Source organism: Carettochelys insculpta, chromosome 2, assembly GCF_033958435.1.
Source record: "Carettochelys insculpta isolate YL-2023 chromosome 2, ASM3395843v1, whole genome shotgun sequence".
NCBI classification, from domain to species: Eukaryota; Metazoa; Chordata; order Testudines; family Carettochelyidae; genus Carettochelys; species Carettochelys insculpta.
This window is the reverse complement of record NC_134138.1, coordinates 245,565,926-245,584,937: the sequence shown is the minus strand read 5'-3', so window position 1 is coordinate 245,584,937 and position 19,012 is coordinate 245,565,926. Positions and strand designations below refer to the sequence as shown.

General features: G+C 40.2%; 1 protein-coding gene across 11 annotated transcripts in view; it reads right to left on the bottom strand.

The window, feature by feature from the left end:
• KIAA1217 (KIAA1217 ortholog) overlaps positions 1–19,012 on the bottom strand; it is a 508,293-nt gene that overhangs the window by 232,823 nt on the left and 256,458 nt on the right. For 10 of the 11 annotated variants that reach the window (XM_074984884.1, XM_074984872.1, XM_074984878.1 and 7 more), the window contains one exon: positions 12,143–12,426. In XM_074984884.1, the coding sequence (XP_074840985.1) occupies positions 12,143–12,426 (284 nt within the window). Of the gene's footprint in view, positions 1–2,894; positions 3,001–12,142; positions 12,427–19,012 lie in introns of those variants that run through there. The other variant, XM_074984880.1, reaches the window with a different exon arrangement.

Genomic DNA, 19,012 nt, shown 5'->3' with positions numbered 1-19,012 from the left:
AGCCCAGCCCCTAATGTAGCAGTAGACAATCTGTAGGCCACATGCAACCCATTGGGGTTCTATGTGTGGCCCAAAAGACATATTATTTACTTCTGCTCATGTGCAGGGTTGCCAGATTCTGCTGGTCTCCATCCATGTAGTTTTCTTTCCCCCATCTGTATTACAAAAGTGACATGTGTAACGCAAGTGCACACAGAGAGGTGTTTGCTGACTGCATACAACCCGGACTGTGAAAGCCATGTGCTCCCACTGCAGCCAACCAAACCACTGGTACAATTCGATCAGCGCACCCTGCTAATTCTAGGTTCACAAGCGTAGTTAACAAAACTACCCTATACTGGGAGACTGTCTTGGTTCCGACAATCTTGTGGCCCGCACACTAGACTAGGGTGACCAGCGCTGCTCTGTCTATCTTGCACTGTAGACCCAGGCCTGTAAAATCCAGGCTTGTGGACTTAGTGGTTACATGCCTGCAGTTAAGCATCCACATTACACGATAAACCTTGGTTGACAACTGCTGGGTCTCACAGATGTGCTAACATGTCCAGACTGAGTTACACAGTGTAATGGGGCTCAGGGGTCACCAAGCTCTGCACCCTGTCCGCTGGCAGAAGTGACTATCACTCAGCAGGAGAAAAGCAGGTTTATTAGCTGACAGGACACAGCATCTTACAGAAGAGTCAGTACAGCAATCAGGGACAGCCAGTCCAATCCACATAGGGGAGAGGGGCCCCAAGGGGCCCCTGGAGCCAGGGCCTTTCCCCCTCCTTTGTCTCTCTCTCTCCCAGCCCAGACTAACTGCTTTCCAACTCCCAGTTCCGATTCAAACCTCTCAGGCTCCACCTCCCCCTTTGTGTGCAGTACAGACGTGTCACCTGGTCACCCTCAGCAGGAGCCCCATGCCCTCTGTGAGCCACTCACATACACACAGATATCCCCCACTACATCACACACAGATCTCGTGACTTACCTATAGCCTGAGTTGCATCCACAGTGCAAAATGACCCAAGTCAAAGTAGGACCCAAGTTTTCACCCCTTCCTCCTTTTATACCCCCCAGCAAAGCCCTAGCTCAGGACCTAATAAACTGGTTAGTCTCCAAGGTGCCACAGGATTACTTGTTATTGCTGAGCCAATTCAGACTTATCTGTGTGCAGCTAGAAGGGGGACTTGTGTTCAGATCTGAGTCGGACCCCAGGCTTATCATGCAGTATAAACATACCCTAAGAGGGCTCAAACTGTCAGACTTCCTTATCATAGCACGTACTCCATTCTGGTCAAGCCTGAAAAGATCAAAACTGCGCAACTCTACTTCATAAAATACTAGGTAGCAGGCTTTTTTTGGTTAAACAAAAATAACCAGTGACACCAAACGCCATCATAGATAAGAAAAAAGGAGGATTTTGCTAGAATATGCAGCAGCTATATACATCCCAATCAAAAACATTTACTCTTAATACCCACAATATTTATGTTCAAATCAAATGCTGCTTTCTTACTCACAGTACAGACCAAATATCGACACAGCATGAGTCCTGAATCATTTTTTCAATATCCTTTCTACATCAATCCACATCATTGTAATTAATGCAATTATGTAAGTTCATTTGCCATATTGTTCAATTGTACATATTTTAATATTAAAAATGCAATATATCAGATGTTAAAAATGTTTAGGCTGCAAATTAATTCCATAATATCCTGTTAATAACAACTTCTAAAGATTTCACTGAGTAAAAAACAAAATAGCCATGTAAGAAATATATACGCAGCTAAAGATCTCTCTTCACTTTTTTACACCTCTTAGATTCATCCCTATTTACTTTGGTAATAATTGTTAACAGCAAGTTAATTTTAACTTGTTCAGTCAAGTAATGCAGAATGTCAAGAGTACTCTACACACAGGTTTTTTTTAACTGGAATGAGATAAAGTGTTTAAAACATTCTGCAGCCCACTCATTTGCCAAATCTTACTGAGGGTTTACATTGAACCGATCAAGTTTCTATTCTAAGTTTACATTTCACAGGTGCTTTTGGACTAAACCTATGATCTTTCTGGTTTCAAATATCTGAGTTTGGACCCTAATTAGGCAAACGCGACCCTTCCCTATCTGAGCTAACCTTGTAGATGTAAGGTTGCTTTAAGTTATTTTATCACAGCAGTGTCAATAAGGGAACCCATACCCGAATATAACTGTTTAATTAGTGTAACTTGTTGATTGATGTAAACACAAAAGCTGTTACAGCTAAGCACAAAGAGAGTTTATTCTGTCTTAAATCAAACTTGAAAATCCCAACACCTTGGTTTTATCCCCAAAAAACGCAAAATAGAGTTTACTTGTGCAGCTGGATTCCCTCTACCCTCCCAAAATATTGTCTACTTCCTACCAGATCATCATTTATCCAAGAAAACCTTTTTAAATCAGACTCAAAAATTGCATTGCAATATTAATACATATATTCATAAGAAGTATTCCACTAACTGATTTTATCACCTGCTAAAATAAATGCTTCTGTATTTTGCAGTTTTGAAATGCTGGAATAAATGTAGTTGTAATTTTAATGTCTTGTTTTAAGAGTTAAAGGAGACACATCTGGCAATAATCTACAAACAAATACAGTGTCTCGGTCCTTGGTTTCCTTCTACAAAACACCACCTAGAACATTTTTGCAGCATTATGAATATAATCGGCATAATACTTTATGTGGCCTTTCAAATTATTCAGCATTATCAGTTCATTCAAAAAGATATTGTTTTCAGAAAAGAGAATATGCTGTGTCAGGAAGCTCATTTTAGTGATTCAGTTGTGCTGCCAAGAGGAACAATGCAGTAAAGCAGATGTAGGCATTTCAAAAATGCTTTTCCAGTAAGTGCAAAGAAAAAAAAAGACTTACATTTACCTAAAGCTAGACTTCCACAGGTGAGGCAGGAGACAAGTTATGGAATCCTTTGCCTTTATTCCCAAAAGTTTTAGTTCAGAATGAATTCTGTTGTAAACCTTTATGCTTCTCAGGTAAAACGCCCTCCATGTCTCTGCCGTGTTTTCTTTTGCCCTTTTGCAGCAAAACTCTGTCATTTGCATAAAGACCACTTCTAGCCTATAGGACTTTTTGAACAACTACATGTTAAACTAGCTGTCCTGACATGTTCTTGCAACCATGACATCATAAATCTCCACGGTTACCTTAGCCCCACCTGCTTGCATGCCAAAGTTACCTGTCAGGTTCAGACTCACCAGTTTGCTTTAACTCCACATTTTATTTGAAAGAAGCAACTCCATTTTGTCAGTACTTCAGATTTCACAATAGAAGTTCTTTGGTTGCTTTTTTTAATAGAAATCTAACTTTATTTGCAAACAGAAAACACCGATAGAAATGCTATCTGCCCCTCCCTGTCCAACAATGTACTGTACTCGATCAGTTAAAGAAAAAAATCCTACAGAGCCACCTGTGTCTCAGATTGCACGAAAGTTACACAGAAAGCTCAGCTTATGAAAAGCTTCAACTGATATGGCTTCTACAGGTTCATTTTCTCTCCCGCTCTTTAAAAAGCTTTTTACTGGTATAACTTGTAAAACGAGTTTACCTCAGGGATTTTTTTTCCCTCTTCCCTTTTGAAAGAAGTTTAACATTTTTAACCTTTTAACTTCAAATACTTTTTCATCCTCTCAGCCACTGTCCCTGTTTACATACGTCTTCCTGACCCCTGCTCAATACAATCACTGCCCTCAAAGCAGGCAGCAATTTAACTCACTGGGTTCATATGCAGAGTCAGTGTTCCAGTGTCAGACATTTGGCATCACACTTGAAGGATAAAACAGAGATGGAGAATATATGTTCTTTTTCATTTAAATCTTATTGTGGATCTTTTTAGTTCCCACTCTCATGAGCATGGACTATGGTCTCAGCAAATGTGTGATACAGGCAAGGCATTACAGACACTGCCACTTCACTTCTCTGCCAATATACATCAATCCTGAGCCTGACTGTGGCACTATTCTTGAGACTGATACTGAAAGTAACACCTGGCTCCTACATAGCTAACTGTGCAAACATTAAGAATGAGCTCACTCAGTAGTATTTTTTTGTTCTCTTACAGCAGCGCCCAGTGAGCCAGCTCCAGTCTTGGTCTTTTGGTTTCAAGAGAAGACATTACAAGACTGGAAAAGGGATGATGAAAGACTAAGTTATAAAGACTAACTATGTGCACAGCTGGGTGTTTTCAAGTAGTTAAAATTAATCGTTTCAAAATTATAAGATACAAATAAACACTGCATCAGCAACCCCAGTCCCCAGCTCTCTACTTGGGCATTTACAGCTGGTATTTTCTAGTAGACTTCCTGGGAGAAGTGAGGAGGAATTTTGAAAAGCAGGGAGGTGACTTTATCAATGGCTTCCGGGAAGGCTTGCTATGCATGAAGCCAGGGTGGGAGTGGGGAAAGTCAACGTTGCTATCTCTTGCAAAGTCCAGAGAGCAACAGGACATGATCATCAAAATGCATATTTTACCTCTAATGTTTCACCATACACTAAAGGCCAAATCCCCCTAAGAGAGATACTGAACCTTCTTGATTATCTAGCCAATTCATGCTGGCTATGGCTCTGTCACAGATTAGAGAAAACTAAGGGCTGCACCAAACTCAGCCATCTGCTAATGGTCCCCAAACGGGCCATCTCCTATTTGGGAATAGCTGCAGTGTAATACACCTTAACCTAGACATTGGGTTTACCAGTCGTGTGGACTGCTTTAAGCCAAGGTGATTTAAAACATTGATTTAAATTGCAATTTAAATCACCAAGAGAAAATCATTGACTTAATTCAAGTTTCCCACTGATACTTCTTCACATATTTCTTAAGCAATGATAAAAATCTGATCACTAAACAATTTACTAAACATTTACAAGTCAGTACAGCATTTTACAACATCAAAGAGGGGATATTTTATGTAGTTTGTTAGAGCACTTTATTATTAATTTAGGAAATAGTCTGTAATGCTCATGACTTGTGTCAAGCCTCAGATGCAGCAGCAGCACATTAGAAATTGTAAGAACTAAATAACACACACAAACCCAATAGCACCTTTTAAATCCCAGTTAATTTCTTAGCTTTGAGTGAACACCACCAATCAATGAAAATACTCTGCCTGTGCCCACAGAGGAAGCTACTGCTGTGAAAAGTTGGCTTAGCAACTGAAGGAACTCTGTTTCAAGGTACCTGGCTAATGATTTCCATGAATTCAGGGGAGTGACTTTGTTCACATCCTAATCAGTAAACATGTACTGATTAAATGGTTTTGCTTCAGCCCTGAAATTTATCATCACTGGCATAAGAGAGGAGTGACTTTGATATGCCAGTGCCCTGGCAGCAGCATCTACAGAAGTTAGTCATCTACCTTTAAATCTGGGGTCAAGAACGTTCAGAGGAAAATGAGGTGAAGTTAGTGCTTGATCCAGTCACTTCTTTATTGCCTGCAGTTCAACCTTCTGAAGAGGTAGTTCTGTCAATTTGTCCGAAAGTGCTTTCCAAATTTTAATACCATCAGCAGTGCAGCAGCAATTTCTCTGACATTCGTTAAAGACTAGGGATATAGGCTTCTGTATAGTGAGCGTATCCTCTCTACATTTTTCTTTATCCAGCATTATATGCTTTGGATGACTTACTTCCTTCAACTGAATCACAGTTTTCTTCATAAAGTCTTATGAGAAAAAGCCAATTCTTAATATAGTAAACTCTTTCAAAGCCAGCATTCTATTTTCTGGAACTCTCAAATAGCCGGCATTTTAACAATAAGTAAATTTAGTTACGTTTTCCATGAGTACAGTATAGTGAAAGTAAATACAAATAAATACATGTTTTTTCTTCAGTGTTATGCATTGCTAGTATACCTCTATATTATCCAGAATATTTGAATATCCAGCAACCTCCTGGTCCCAGGGCTACCAGATATGAAAGAGTTTACTGTAAATTGTTCACAGCAATAAACCATAGAATTCCACCAAACATCTTGAGGGAGAATTAGTTTGGAACCTCCTATTCTCTTCAGTGACGCTGAAGCAAAATGGCTGTTAAGGAAGTGTTTTGTGACTTTGACAACATTTTCTTTTACTCCTGAAAAAAGACGTACTTAAAGTCTTTGACTAAAATGCATAACATGGGCACTGCAGCCATTGTTATTAAGGAACATACATCTGTCTGCTTCTTATTCTACGTATCTTATCATCTTTGCCACCTTTGCAGTATTGTCTGTGAAAAACTGTGCGTGTGACAGCTGAATTTTTGTTCATGGTTTATAACAGCTTTCACCGCCACATCTATTAAATATTCTGTTGTGTGAGCATTTCCTGATGTATCTATTATTTCTGAAAGATATGCAACCTCATCTTCTGTTGTCAGACAGGCATATACTACTGTATCATTGGGTTCATTGCTCCACCCATCAAGGCTTAAACTGGAACATTTCCCTTCAGTATTTCTTGCACGCTGTTTAAGTTCTTTCTAATACACTCTACCTAGCAGCCTTCCAACCAGTGTCTGCTCTACCAGGTGCAACATAGCCTGGTCAGAAGGACTCAACCATGTCAATGAAGTGTTTATTGATAACAAAGCAAAACTGAGAATATGTGGCTTAAATGAACCAAACAATCTTTTCATCTATGTCGGTTTATTTGCTGCTACTTACTACAAACCCATCCTTAATTGTTTTAATGCATGATTGAAATCTTTTGTTTGCTACTGATACTTTCTTGTGTGAAATTAGTTTAGTTGCAGCACTGATACTAAAAGTACCAATGGCTTACTCTGAGGCTGTTGAAGATAGTGAAAATCTCTTATGCTTAAATGTGATGCCAAAACAAAATTCTAAAGTGATTTTGAGTAGCTTTTCTCCTCACTCTATTATTTGGTTAATCCTTTACATTTTTTTCAGTACAGATGCAGCTACGACGCTAACATATAAAAAAAAAAAATGGGACTGACTGTGCTTAGAGTGCTCTTAAATTTTGAGTAAGCCTCACTGAATTCGCTGGCATATCTGTTTTTTCAGAAAACAGTTATAGGAGGGAGTTCCCATGTGAAAGCTGAGTTACGCTGAACTAAAATAGGGACTAGATTTACGGTATCAACATTATAGTCAGTGGCAAGATATTCCAAGACAAAGGGCATGTATTATGTAATATTAAATAAGAAAATGACACTCTGGGTAGGTCTACACAGCAATATTATTTTGAAAAGGGGCAATGACCCTTCACCTTATTGATGACAAGCTTCCAGATGGTGTGAAGACTGTACATATAATGAACAGGAAGCTTTTCAATCTCAGGAGACCGAAGGCTGAAAGCAAGACCTCCACAACCTTAATCATGGAGCTCCAGTATGTGGATGGCAATATGGCTGTTGCTCTTTCTCCCACAGCCCTTCAGACCATCTTAAGTGCCTTCACTGAAGCATATGAGAATCTCAGGCTAACAATGAACAACAAAAAGACCAAGGTGCTCCACCAACCTTCATTGACGGGACAATCTCATGCACTTTGTACTGAAGTCAGTGGAAAACTGCTGGAAAATGTGGAGCACTTCCCATACCTTGGAAGCCATCTTTCTGCTAAAGTGGACATGGTTGCATCATTTGAGCCATGCAAGTTCTGCTTTTGCCTGCCTGAGACAAAGGGTCTCCAAGAACCGGTACATCTATCCCGCGATAAAGCTCCTTGTATACCATGCAGTGGTTGTTCCAATACTACTATATGCATGTGAAATCTGGACAACATAAAAGCATCATTTGAAGGCACTTGAACAGTATCATCAACACTGCCTTAGGAAAATCCTAAATATCTCTTGGGAGGATAGGCGCACGAACACTAGTGTACTGGGAGAGTCGAACATGATCAACATTGAAGCTATTATCATTCATCAACAACTTTGCTGGACTGGTCACGTGGTTCAGATGTCTGATCAGCAGCTCCCAATACAAACAGGTTCTGTCTTCCGAACTGGAGGAGGGACAGAGAAGCCTTGGGGTCCAGAGGAAGTGATATAAGGACATCTTGAAAGCACGCACGAAAAAGAGCAGCATCAGTGCTGACACGTGGGAGAACCTTGCCCAAGACTGTCCCCAGGGCAGAACAGCAATTCGTGAGGGGGTGGTGCAATTTGAGAGGTCCCAACACAGTGCAAATGAGGACAGGCAGAGAAGAAGAAAAGTGTGTCAAAAACTGCCCTGCATGCCTTCAAAAGCTCCTAATAACGGCCTCTTCTGTGGTGAGATCTGTGGCTCCAGAATTGAGTTTATCAGCCATCAATGGAGTCACAGATGGGGGCGGGGGGCGTGACAAGAAAAAGTCCTACGCATTATCGAGTGACCACCAAGAATTTCAAAATAACTATCCCAGCATCTACCCAATGCAACCACTATTTAGAAATTATTTTGAAATAGAGGTTGGCTTATTTCAAAACTGGTAAGCCTTATTCTTCATGGAATATCTCATATTTTACAATAGCTATTTCAAAATAGGGGCTGTTTAGACAGGGAATACAGCCTATTTTGAAATAAGCCATTGTGCATCCTATAACTCTATCTTGAAATAGGCTCTATGTGTCTAGACACTGTATTTCAAAACAGCTAAGTGCTATTTCAAAATGCATTTGTGTGTAGCTGTGTTATTTCAAAATAAACTATTTCAGAATAGCTTTTCCGGAACAGCTTATTTTAAAATCAGGCTGCTATGTAGACATACCCTCAATGGCAACTGGCAATTGCAGATTTCTCTTACTGCAGCTTTCTGTATCATATATATGAATGATAGATTCTAAACCTAGTTAACTAATTAAATAAGCCATAAGGTTTAACTAGTTTTTTTTTTAAATTGACATAGCAAACAGATTGGGAATTTACTTGTCAAATTACACATTACTGAAAGGCATACAGAGAATCAAAGAATGATGCATTGAAAAGTGAATTCTTTAAGTCAGTTGATTCACTTCGTTCTTCAGACATATCCACATCTTCATTCACATCACTTTCTCCCAATTAGCAGTTTTCATTATGATGCTTCATTCTTGCAACTAGGCCCTACAGCTCCTTCGTGCACTGCTTATATGGGACAGGTTTTCCTTCTTAACACAGGGAAGGAATTTCTTGAAAATATTTTCAGATAAGCTCTCTCATAGGCCCAGAAGCCATGACACTTCTTCTGTGGTAAAAGTATGGGGAATGTAAGAAGCTGTGTCTGTGCTGCCCAACGTCTTCCCTTCTTCTTTCCAGTCCACTCGCTGTTCCTTTCTATGCTGCTGCCGTCCCTTCTTAGATATTGTCTTTCCATCTTTAAGACAGAGTCTCAACTAACTCCTCTAACTTTTCTGTCCCAGCTCCACCATCACGTAAGCACGGAAAAATAACAATCCTATTCAGCCTGTGTCTTTCTTTACACATGTGACAGACATAAAGTCAAAAATTTTCAAGAAGGAAGAAGTGGTACTTAGGCTACATAGACCAGAGTCATTGAGTCATTTTCTGAGACTTTAAGTGTAGGTTTAGCATGTTTGTGGTGAGATTTAATCCATGATTTTTTGTGTGTGTGCGCGCGTGCGTGCCAGTATTTGCTGTAATGAGTACTGGCATCTCAGCAGCCCCCAGTCCTGGGATTAGCTGACTACTGGCACCTCTTTTTATTCCCCCCACAAAAAAAAGCACTGTATTTAATTGTAATTATTTTTTTAAAACCTAGAGAAATGTAGTATTTTATTGATAAAGGTCATATTGCATTACAACCTTCACTATTGAGCTACTAGCATATTTCCATTACACGCATGTATGCACCCATGCACTAATCATAAGAAATGACAATTAGCTCTGAATTGTGCGTCTGAGGTTCTAACAGAGTTTGTTACTGTAGTGGAAAAGCTTGACTGTTCAGACACATTCCTATCAGAAGGCCCCTTATTACCAAATTTATACTCCTTTTTTTAATGAGGTTTTTATTTATGGTTAGTTAAAACAAATGATGAATGAATGACATGTCCACTCCTGAAAGAACCCAAGAAATGTGGCCTGATTTTTTGCTAGTAATTTCAAGATAAATTTACTTAAAAGTTAACACACTCATTACACATGGTGCATAAGTCTGAGCATCAAAAAACAGAAACAGGCTATATTCACACAGATTTCACCCCCAATAAATTATCAAGTATGACACATTTTAAACAAACAGCAGGAATGGTTGCTGCATTCCTTCTGTAATTTATTGGCTTCAGAGAGAGATCAGGTTACCAACTGTGGTAGGTGTCATGCTGTAGGCTGTTCAAACTAGGTCTGCAGTGTCTGCATTACTGGAACTAAATATTTACATGATTCACAAAGGTCTTATCTGAGCTCTCCCCCGTCCCTTTTATTTAATTTGTATAATACTTTTATCTACCACCCAGCACATTCCACACAACCATGAAAGTTCACCCAAGAGATAAAAAGTATAATAATTGAAAAAAATCCAAGACTTTCAAAGGAAGGGAGGAGCCTATATAAAAAACAGGGCATAGATCAGACCAGTTAGTACAGAGGACTTGGGGCAATCTGAGCTCATTTTCCTTTCTTTTACCAACAATTTTATTTCAAAGCACTGGAAGACTCTAATGCTAGATTCCTCAGAATGGGCGTGGGAGGGAGAGACAAAGAGAAAAGATTCCTCAATTTTCAACGCAATGTGCTGACCTAAGGAAGGGCCTCCAAAATGCTAGGACTTTGAACATGCTGAGTGAGACTTTCAGAAACATTAACACCCTAAACTAATAAACAAGATGTGGCTTATATCGTAAGTACCTTACTCATCACAGGCACACAACATGAGGAGCCCTTGCGGAAGATGTATTCTCAGGTGTGAAATAGGAAATAATCTCCATACAAAATATGGACAAGCACATGAATCCATGGGAAGCTGAATGACAAGAACTACAAATACATTGCTAAATTACCTTGACTTTTATTCTCAATTTGCTGGTAGCTAGTGCTGGAAAAACTACAAACACTAAGAAAAAAAACTTTTTTGAAATGATTGCCTCACATTGTTTGTTAGATTAAGCACATTGAACACAATGGCTTTCTCTCCCCACTGATTTTCTCTGCCTCTCTCATAATTTAGCAGCCTCCAAATTTTTCACTTTACTTGGCAGTTAGCTATATGTTTGATAAATACAGGTTGTTTGGTATTTTTAAAATCCATGTAGTGAAAAAATTAATTGTGGGAAAAATAGCTATTTTTCTGTCAGGTTTATTTACAAAGGTGAATGCTGTACTTGGCAACAGAGCACACTGCTATGTCTTGAACAGTCTCATTCACTACATTCTCTGTATTCAAAGCATGGCAACATTTTCCACGTCCTGAGAAATGCATCAAGATGTCACATCTTCCATGGTCCCCAAATCTGCTTCCCCATGCTGAAAAATGATTGTATGCAGCCAAGAAACAAAGCAGTGTCAGGCACTCTTCTTAAGAAATACATATCGGTCAGGATAGTTTGGAGAAAGCAGATACCTGAGGATAACTCCACTCCATTCATGCTAATAGAGCCAAAAACAGTAAGGAGAGCAAATAAATGGGCAACTGCCAGAGGTGCTTGAACTAAGCATACTGGGATTGCTGCCACACCCTCTGGCTGTAAGCAGTTCCCATCATGCGCAGGCTTTAAAGTTTGGTTCAATGACTCTCAGCACCTCCACTATAAAAATTATTCCACGACCCCAGAAACAGCTCTACCTGAGGAAAACCTACATTGTGAGCACGTTTTCTTTTCTGCTAACTTTGGCTACCCAGGCTGAAAATGTAGCTCAAAATAACAGCTGGCCCCATATTTTTATATAAGATGGTTAGCTATCACCTGAAGAGAAGAAAAATGTTCTGACTATTTTGGCTTAATTTTTGTCTTATTAGACTCTCATAAACTCTTCAGAAAACTTTTCATTTCAGTGAATGGTATCAAAATGGTATCAAATAGTCATACTCTTCACCTTAAAATAATCTAAAACCAAAACCCATTCAACTACATTTGTTTAGGATTTATTACATTCTCATTTTCTAGCCATTTAATACTGAGTATTTTAAAAGTTAGAAATACTATTTTTAAACAAAAACCAATAAATTACTTTGTTTTCATACCTGATCTCTCAGCCTTTCTTGGTGTCCCATTATTGCTGTAGCATGATGAGGATATTTCTGTTTCAGATGCTCCAGAAAAGCCTCTCTCTTCCTGTCCATTTCCGATGTTTGCATTCCTAGTATTTCTTTGGAACTGCGAGGTCCACCGACAGTATGTCTGCGAGAGATGCTGCGGGTAGGTTTTGAACTGGAAGTATGATTGTTTCCAGTTGCAATGATTCCTTTAGATCGTAGACATTCTGCATCGTCCAATGATGTTACTTGCAAGTTGTTTTTGCCCTGATCTGGGGGGAAAAGAAATGTTATTAGAAGGCCATAACCCCAACAGTCACATATATAAGGAAGAAATACAGTTAGGTCAATTTAAAAGCTATAATAGTACACAATGCTTTTTTTGCGCTGGTACTTCCCAGTACTGAGTACTGGCACCTCGGCAACCCAGCCATGGAAGTGGCGGAGAGTGTGGAGCGGGGAGTCGGCTGAGTACCAGTTCCTCTGTCTGTTACAAATAAGACACTGTTAATATATATTTTCCTATTCTACACCACTGATGTGGAAAGACATGCTAATAAGCGTTAATAAAATACACAGACAGAACTGCTTGAATAGAATAGCACCTGTACTATGCCTCACAGAAAACTGAACATAATTTAGGATAGATGTCCCTTTATACCATCTTCACTATTGTCTGAAGTACAAAGATGATATGGCAGAGCCTTTGCTCCCTGACCTTTAAAATCTATCGGATGCTTTCCACAAAAAGAAACGTTTTTTTCAATATATTCCAGTACATTTAACGAGACTATAACTATTCTCCTTAGGGATACCAGCCGATAAAATTCCTTTCAGAAAGCAGATTTGAAATCCTTAATCTTTTCAAAGTGTGTTTTCCACAGGCTCTGAAACACCTATGAAATAGTAACAGAAGCACTTGGGTTTGGTTTCTGTTTTCCGACTACAGCCTGGTTTTAAATTTCATAGATCTCATTCGGATTTTATACCACTCTGAGACAGCTGATTGGCAAATACAACACCCCTTTTTTCAATAAACTACTCTTTGAGAAGTAAAATATAAGCACGTTTTACATGACAGAAAAGAGGAAAAAGTCAGATAACTTTACAATTTTCAACAGCCATTTTGTGAAACATAGCTGCACACAGAAAATATACCAGTGTTAGCTTGTCTGCAGGCAACTACATAACACAAACCCTTTGATGCCTGAAAAAGTATAGACTGAAGGTTTGTTACCTAACAATACCAATGAAAAATCCCCTTCACTTTCATCAGCAAAGGGGAATAACAAACAGCAGCACTGAAAAGGCCTAAGCCAATTTGTAGTCCTACCCACTCTTTTTACACACCCATGAATGTCCTTTAAATGTGCTTCCCTTTTAGTTTCTTGATACATTTAGATCTATATATTGTTATTTCGCTAATAGTTCTCTATCCTCATAGCACTACCACTAGATCCTTCTGAACACCTCTATTTGCATGCTACTGGGTTTTGGGAATCAATACACTCTCCCAATTGTCATAGATTTGTCAATTTTAAGAACAGAAGGAACTATCAGAAAAGCCTACAGGTTGAACCTCTTTAATGTGGCACTCTCTTGTCTGGCAATATCTGCAATCGGGCATGATTTTAGTTAGCCAGATATCTACTTATCATGAGTGCGTGGCCAAGTTTCCCATGGTCCCATAAAGTTTGTTTACAGCTACCAGTCATGACCCTCAGTGTTCTGTGCTGTTATGTAGTTCCATTTTACCTTTAAATGTCTTAATGTCTTAGGAGCCCATTAAGAAGTAGAAGTGTTGGTAATGCTGCTAGACAATATTCATCTTCTGTGGTCTGGCAAATTCTCTCCCCCCAGGATGCTGAACTGGGGAGGTTAAACCTATATTATGTTTCATGACTCCTGTATAACATAGGTCACTCAGCTTCTCCCAATACTATCCTCACGTGTCTGTGAAATCAGCTATTTAGGTCCTCACCATGCACTAAGATCCACACTGATGGCTCCCTCTGATTTCACCTTATATTGCATGTTCTTCAGAGGAAAGGACTCTTCTGAGAAGTAAAACAGAAATTCTCAACTAAGGGTTCATGTATCCCTGGAAGTATTCAGAGATCTTCGAAGGGTACAGCAACTCATCTAGATATTTGCCTAATGTTACAACATGCTCATAAAGCACTAGCAAAGTTAGTACAAACAAATTTCATACAGACGAAATGAGAAGTAAGCAATTCGTGAGTAATGGTGTGCTGTGACATTTCTGTATTTTTATGTGATTCTGTAAACAAATAACATTTAAGTGAGGTCAAACTTGGGGATATGCAAGACAAATCAGACTCCACAACACTTTGAAAGATTGAAAAACACTGATAATTAGAATATTCCCTACTTACAGATCTTTAAGCCTACTACTACTAAAGATAAGCCTGAAATAAAAAAAAACAAATGGAAAGTCACCAAACTGAAGTATGAATGTGATTATTATCTCCTAAGCCAAACAAATCCAAACTGAACACCATACTCTTGGAGTACCTAGCCTCTGTTTGTCAGAAGCTGGGACTGGATGACAAGGGATAGATCTCTTGATCATTTCCTTTTCTGTTCATTCCCTTCTGACCCACCTGACATTGGCCACTGTCGGAAGACAGGAGACTGGGCTAGATGGATCATTAGTATCATCCAGAATGACTGTTCCTATTCCTAACCCTGGAAAAGTTTAGATCAGCATCTAGAACCAAACTTTCTAGTAGGCTATGCCTGTACTAGAGAGTTTTGTTGACAAAAAAAACACAGAGCATCCACATTTCTGAGGCATTCTGTTGCCAGTAAATCAAAAGAACACAGAACTTTTGTTGACAGCATTCTGCTGTTCCCCCATGGGGCAGAACACCTCTGTCCACATGAAGCCAGTCTGGATGTTCCAGGGGTCCTTCTGTAGACAGACAGGGCTTCCGGGACACCGGGCAACCCTGTCTGCTGTTCTTCCGGTTGGCCATTTTGTCATGAGAGCAGCTGGGCAGTCCAGCTGCTCTCTGTCAGCAGAGTGGATCGCTCTTTCAATCTGCTTTGTAGTCTAGACGCAATCTGTTGGCAGAAGTTTTGTCGGAAGATTTCTTCCAATAGTAAGTTCCATTGACAGATCCCTCTAGTGTAGACAGACATAGAGAATAACACTACATAAAAGCTATAGAAGGATGACTTGCCGTGGACTCGAAACATTATACTCCTTCATGGTCATAATTTTGTTTTTACCTGTCTTGAATATCTGTTAAGAACTGACAAGGAATTTCTGTTTTAGGAGGCTCTAGAATTAAAAGCCTATACTAAATTATACTAAATTTGCTCCCTTAATATGTTCTGTTAAACAGGTGCAAAACCTCAGAAACATAATCAATGCAGTTTTAAACTCTTTAGCTGATTTTGAGCAAGCCAGAATTCTACAAGCATCTCCAATGACAGAACATCAGAGGTTGAGCTGCAGCCATGAATGATGAGGGTTATTGGACAACGCAAATTTTCCATGTTTAACTTAATTACAAAAACACCCAATTTCAATAACTGTGATGATTCTTTCTGAAAACTCAGGGAGAAATCCTAGTCTGCTGTACACACATTTGTTTAAAAGAAGTGGTGAAAATAAGTATTTTGTTTGCAATAAAGAAATGTGGCAATTCCAAATGCATCCATCCTTCAAAAGGTTTCTGTAGGCTGTGAACCCACATCAATGGATCTCTAGTAAAGGGAATAATCTGGCATTTTAACCATCACACAACAAATATAGACATCATTTCTCTGATCTTGTTGAAATGGAAGCATCAGGCAAAAAGAGGTTCTTACTTCTCTTTGAAGGGCCATCTCAGATGTCTGAGCATTAGGCATAAACAAGGCTACATACTCCTTACCCTAATGAAAGAGTCACAATGGCAGCTGTGAGCACTTCCTTGAGGATACAATACAGCCCTTGTCTACATTTGCTGTGGGTAGGGTACCCTGCACTACTCTCTACATGCCCAAGCAGCTCCTCCCTTGTCTATGCTTCTGCTTTTATCACTGTAGACTGCTCACTGTCTCCTTGCAGATGGAGCCTTTCCCCAGTGCAGAGAAAGGGAGAGTAAGAAAGGAAATCGCTGGCCTGGGGAAGGCAACAGGTAAAGGCAGCTCCTTGCTTTTGGTGCCTTTCCTTGATGCCAGAGATTTTCACTCTTGTATGTAATTACACACCACAGCAATAAGTATGAACGCGGCCTTTCACTGTGGTGTATGTAGTTACACACCACAGTGAAAGGCCGCGTTCATACTTATTGCTGTGGTGTGTAATTACATACAAGAGTGAAAATCTCTGGCATCAAGGAAAGGCACCAAAAGCAAGGAGCTGCCTTTACCTGTTGCCTTCCCCAGGCCAGCGATTTCCTTTCTTACTCTCCCTTTCTCTGCACTGGGGAAAGGCTCCATGACAGACTTTAAGTTCGTACTGCAGCCCTCTTTCTCCTGTCATACAACTCCCGACTGTGTCGAACAGCTTCATGAATTTGTCTTTTGCATGCTGAATTCTCTTCTAAATTTGGGACATTGTCATTGAGAATTTGTGTAGCTGCCTCCAATGCTCTGAAGAATTTTGAGTGTGTTTGTGTCCATCATTTTTTGTGCTTCATCCACATCTTCCTCTTGCTTTCCTGATAACCTTTCTGCATCCAGCTGAATTAATTCTTCATTAGTCAATTCTTCACTGTATGCCAATAACAGGCCTTGAGCATCCTCTGTGTCTATCTCATTGAATCTTGTTTCAGTTGCACAATAGTCTTTTAAGTGTCTTCTACTTCATCCTCAAAATCATGAACCTATTTCAGAAATAGCTTTTTCCAAATACCATTCAGGATACTTAGAGTAATTTTATTCCATGCAGTTGCCATATTTTCTATAGTCTTCTTAACTTTGTAGTTCTAGCACAGCTGCTTCATTGTTGGTTTGTCTTCTCCGTCTGATGCAGAGATGAGATACCTCATCACCAGGTGTAGATAGTAATCTTTAAATGTAGCAAAGATGACTTGATCCATTGGCTGAAAGATGGAAGTGATATTTGGGAGAAGAAAAAACACTCAGATGTTATCACCATAGTCTTCAACATTGGTAGGGTGAGGAAGAGCATTATCAAGGATCAGCAGACATTTATTATCCAGATTATTTTCAGTACAATATTTAGAGATTTATGACAAAAGGTAGCTTGTGATGTAATCAGCAAAAACCTGCTTTGTCACCCACGCCTTTCAATTAGAACACCATACCACAGGTAACGATGCCTTGTTTAAGCCTTTATGCACTCTCAAATTTTCCAAATGGTAAACAAGTAGAGGTTTCAATTCCATGTTTCCTTCCAAATTTCCACCAAGAAGTAATGTCAGTAGATCCTTCGAAGCATTGAAACCTGTTGCTATTGTTTGATCCCTTGAAATAAAGGATTGAGAAGGCATCCTTTCCCAGAAAACACCATTTTGTCAACATTAAAGAACTGTATTGGAGAATATCCACCTAAATCAATTATTTGTTGCAATGCAGCTGGGAAAGTATTAGCTGCCTGAATATCAGCAGATGCTGCTTTGCCTGTAACACACAGGCTACGGTAATGTGAACACACTTTAAAGCACTCAAAACAACCACAACTTTCTTTGAGGAACTGAAGAAGAAAGCCGAGGAAGAGGGGCAAATTGGGGTTGCTGAAATAACGTTCAAAGCAAGACAGGGCTTTTCTCCCTTACTATGAGAAAGCTCAAAGGCATGTTGCATTCATTATGGCTGTTGATCCAATGTATTAAAAGTCTTTCAAGTTTACACATTATTGCATCCCTGGCCTTTATTATATTAGATGCAACTTAGCTCCACCAACATATGTCTCTGCCATTTCTTTTATCTTTCCTTTCTTCAGGAAGAGCGTATGCACTGTTGATGCCACCAAGTTCCTTGCCAAACACATGTCTTTTGATCGCTGACCCTCTTCAATTCTTTTAATAACGTCATGTTTGGTAGCCAGGATATCTCTTTCCTTGGTTTCATGGCCTTAGGAACACCTGTTGCAGAAACTTTTGCACATTTCGGACCCATGATGATCAAAAATAACAAACATATTTGTAAAATAACATAACTCACAGTCAAGACAACAGGAACAAGAGGAAGCATGCTAAGAAGAGTGGGTGGCTGAGGGAAGTGTGTCAGCCTGCTCATGCATACAGCTTTTTTTTTTTTTTTTCCAGCTAGCTCCCCTTCTCTCACCCCTCCCCACCACGCGGGATCCCATGGCTGGACGGTGGGGCTCCACACCCCAGCTACTGTTCTCCCAGGGTTCCCAACTCCAGCCAGCTCCTCGGCACTGGAGCTACTACTGGAGCTTCCCACCCTGGCAGGCTCCCAGCCCTAGGGCAGCCAGTTTCTCCACACTCCCTCCCTCAACTCCATCCCCCAGGGTTCCTGGAGTGGGTCTGCTGGGTTTGCCAGGAGCTCTACACCCCAGCTGGCTCCCAGCTGCCAGTACTGGCACTGCTGGGATTTCCAGAAGAGCTCTGCGCCCTGCCAGCTCCCAGTCCTGGTGCTGCTGGGGTTCCAAAGCCAAGGCTGGAGTTTCCAGAGGAGCTCCGAGCATGCCAGCTCCCAGCCCCTGCACTGCTGGAGTTTCTGGTGGAGCTCTGAACCCTGCCAGCTCCCAGCCCCTGTGCTGCTCAGGTACCTCAACCCTTGCCAGGTCTGGCACTGGAGTTGCCGGTGGGGCTCTGCGCCCTACCAGATCCCAGCCCTAGTGCAACCGTGGTTACCGTCTTCCTCTGTGGACGGCTTGGACGCAGGTTCATTCTTCTTTATAGTGAAAAT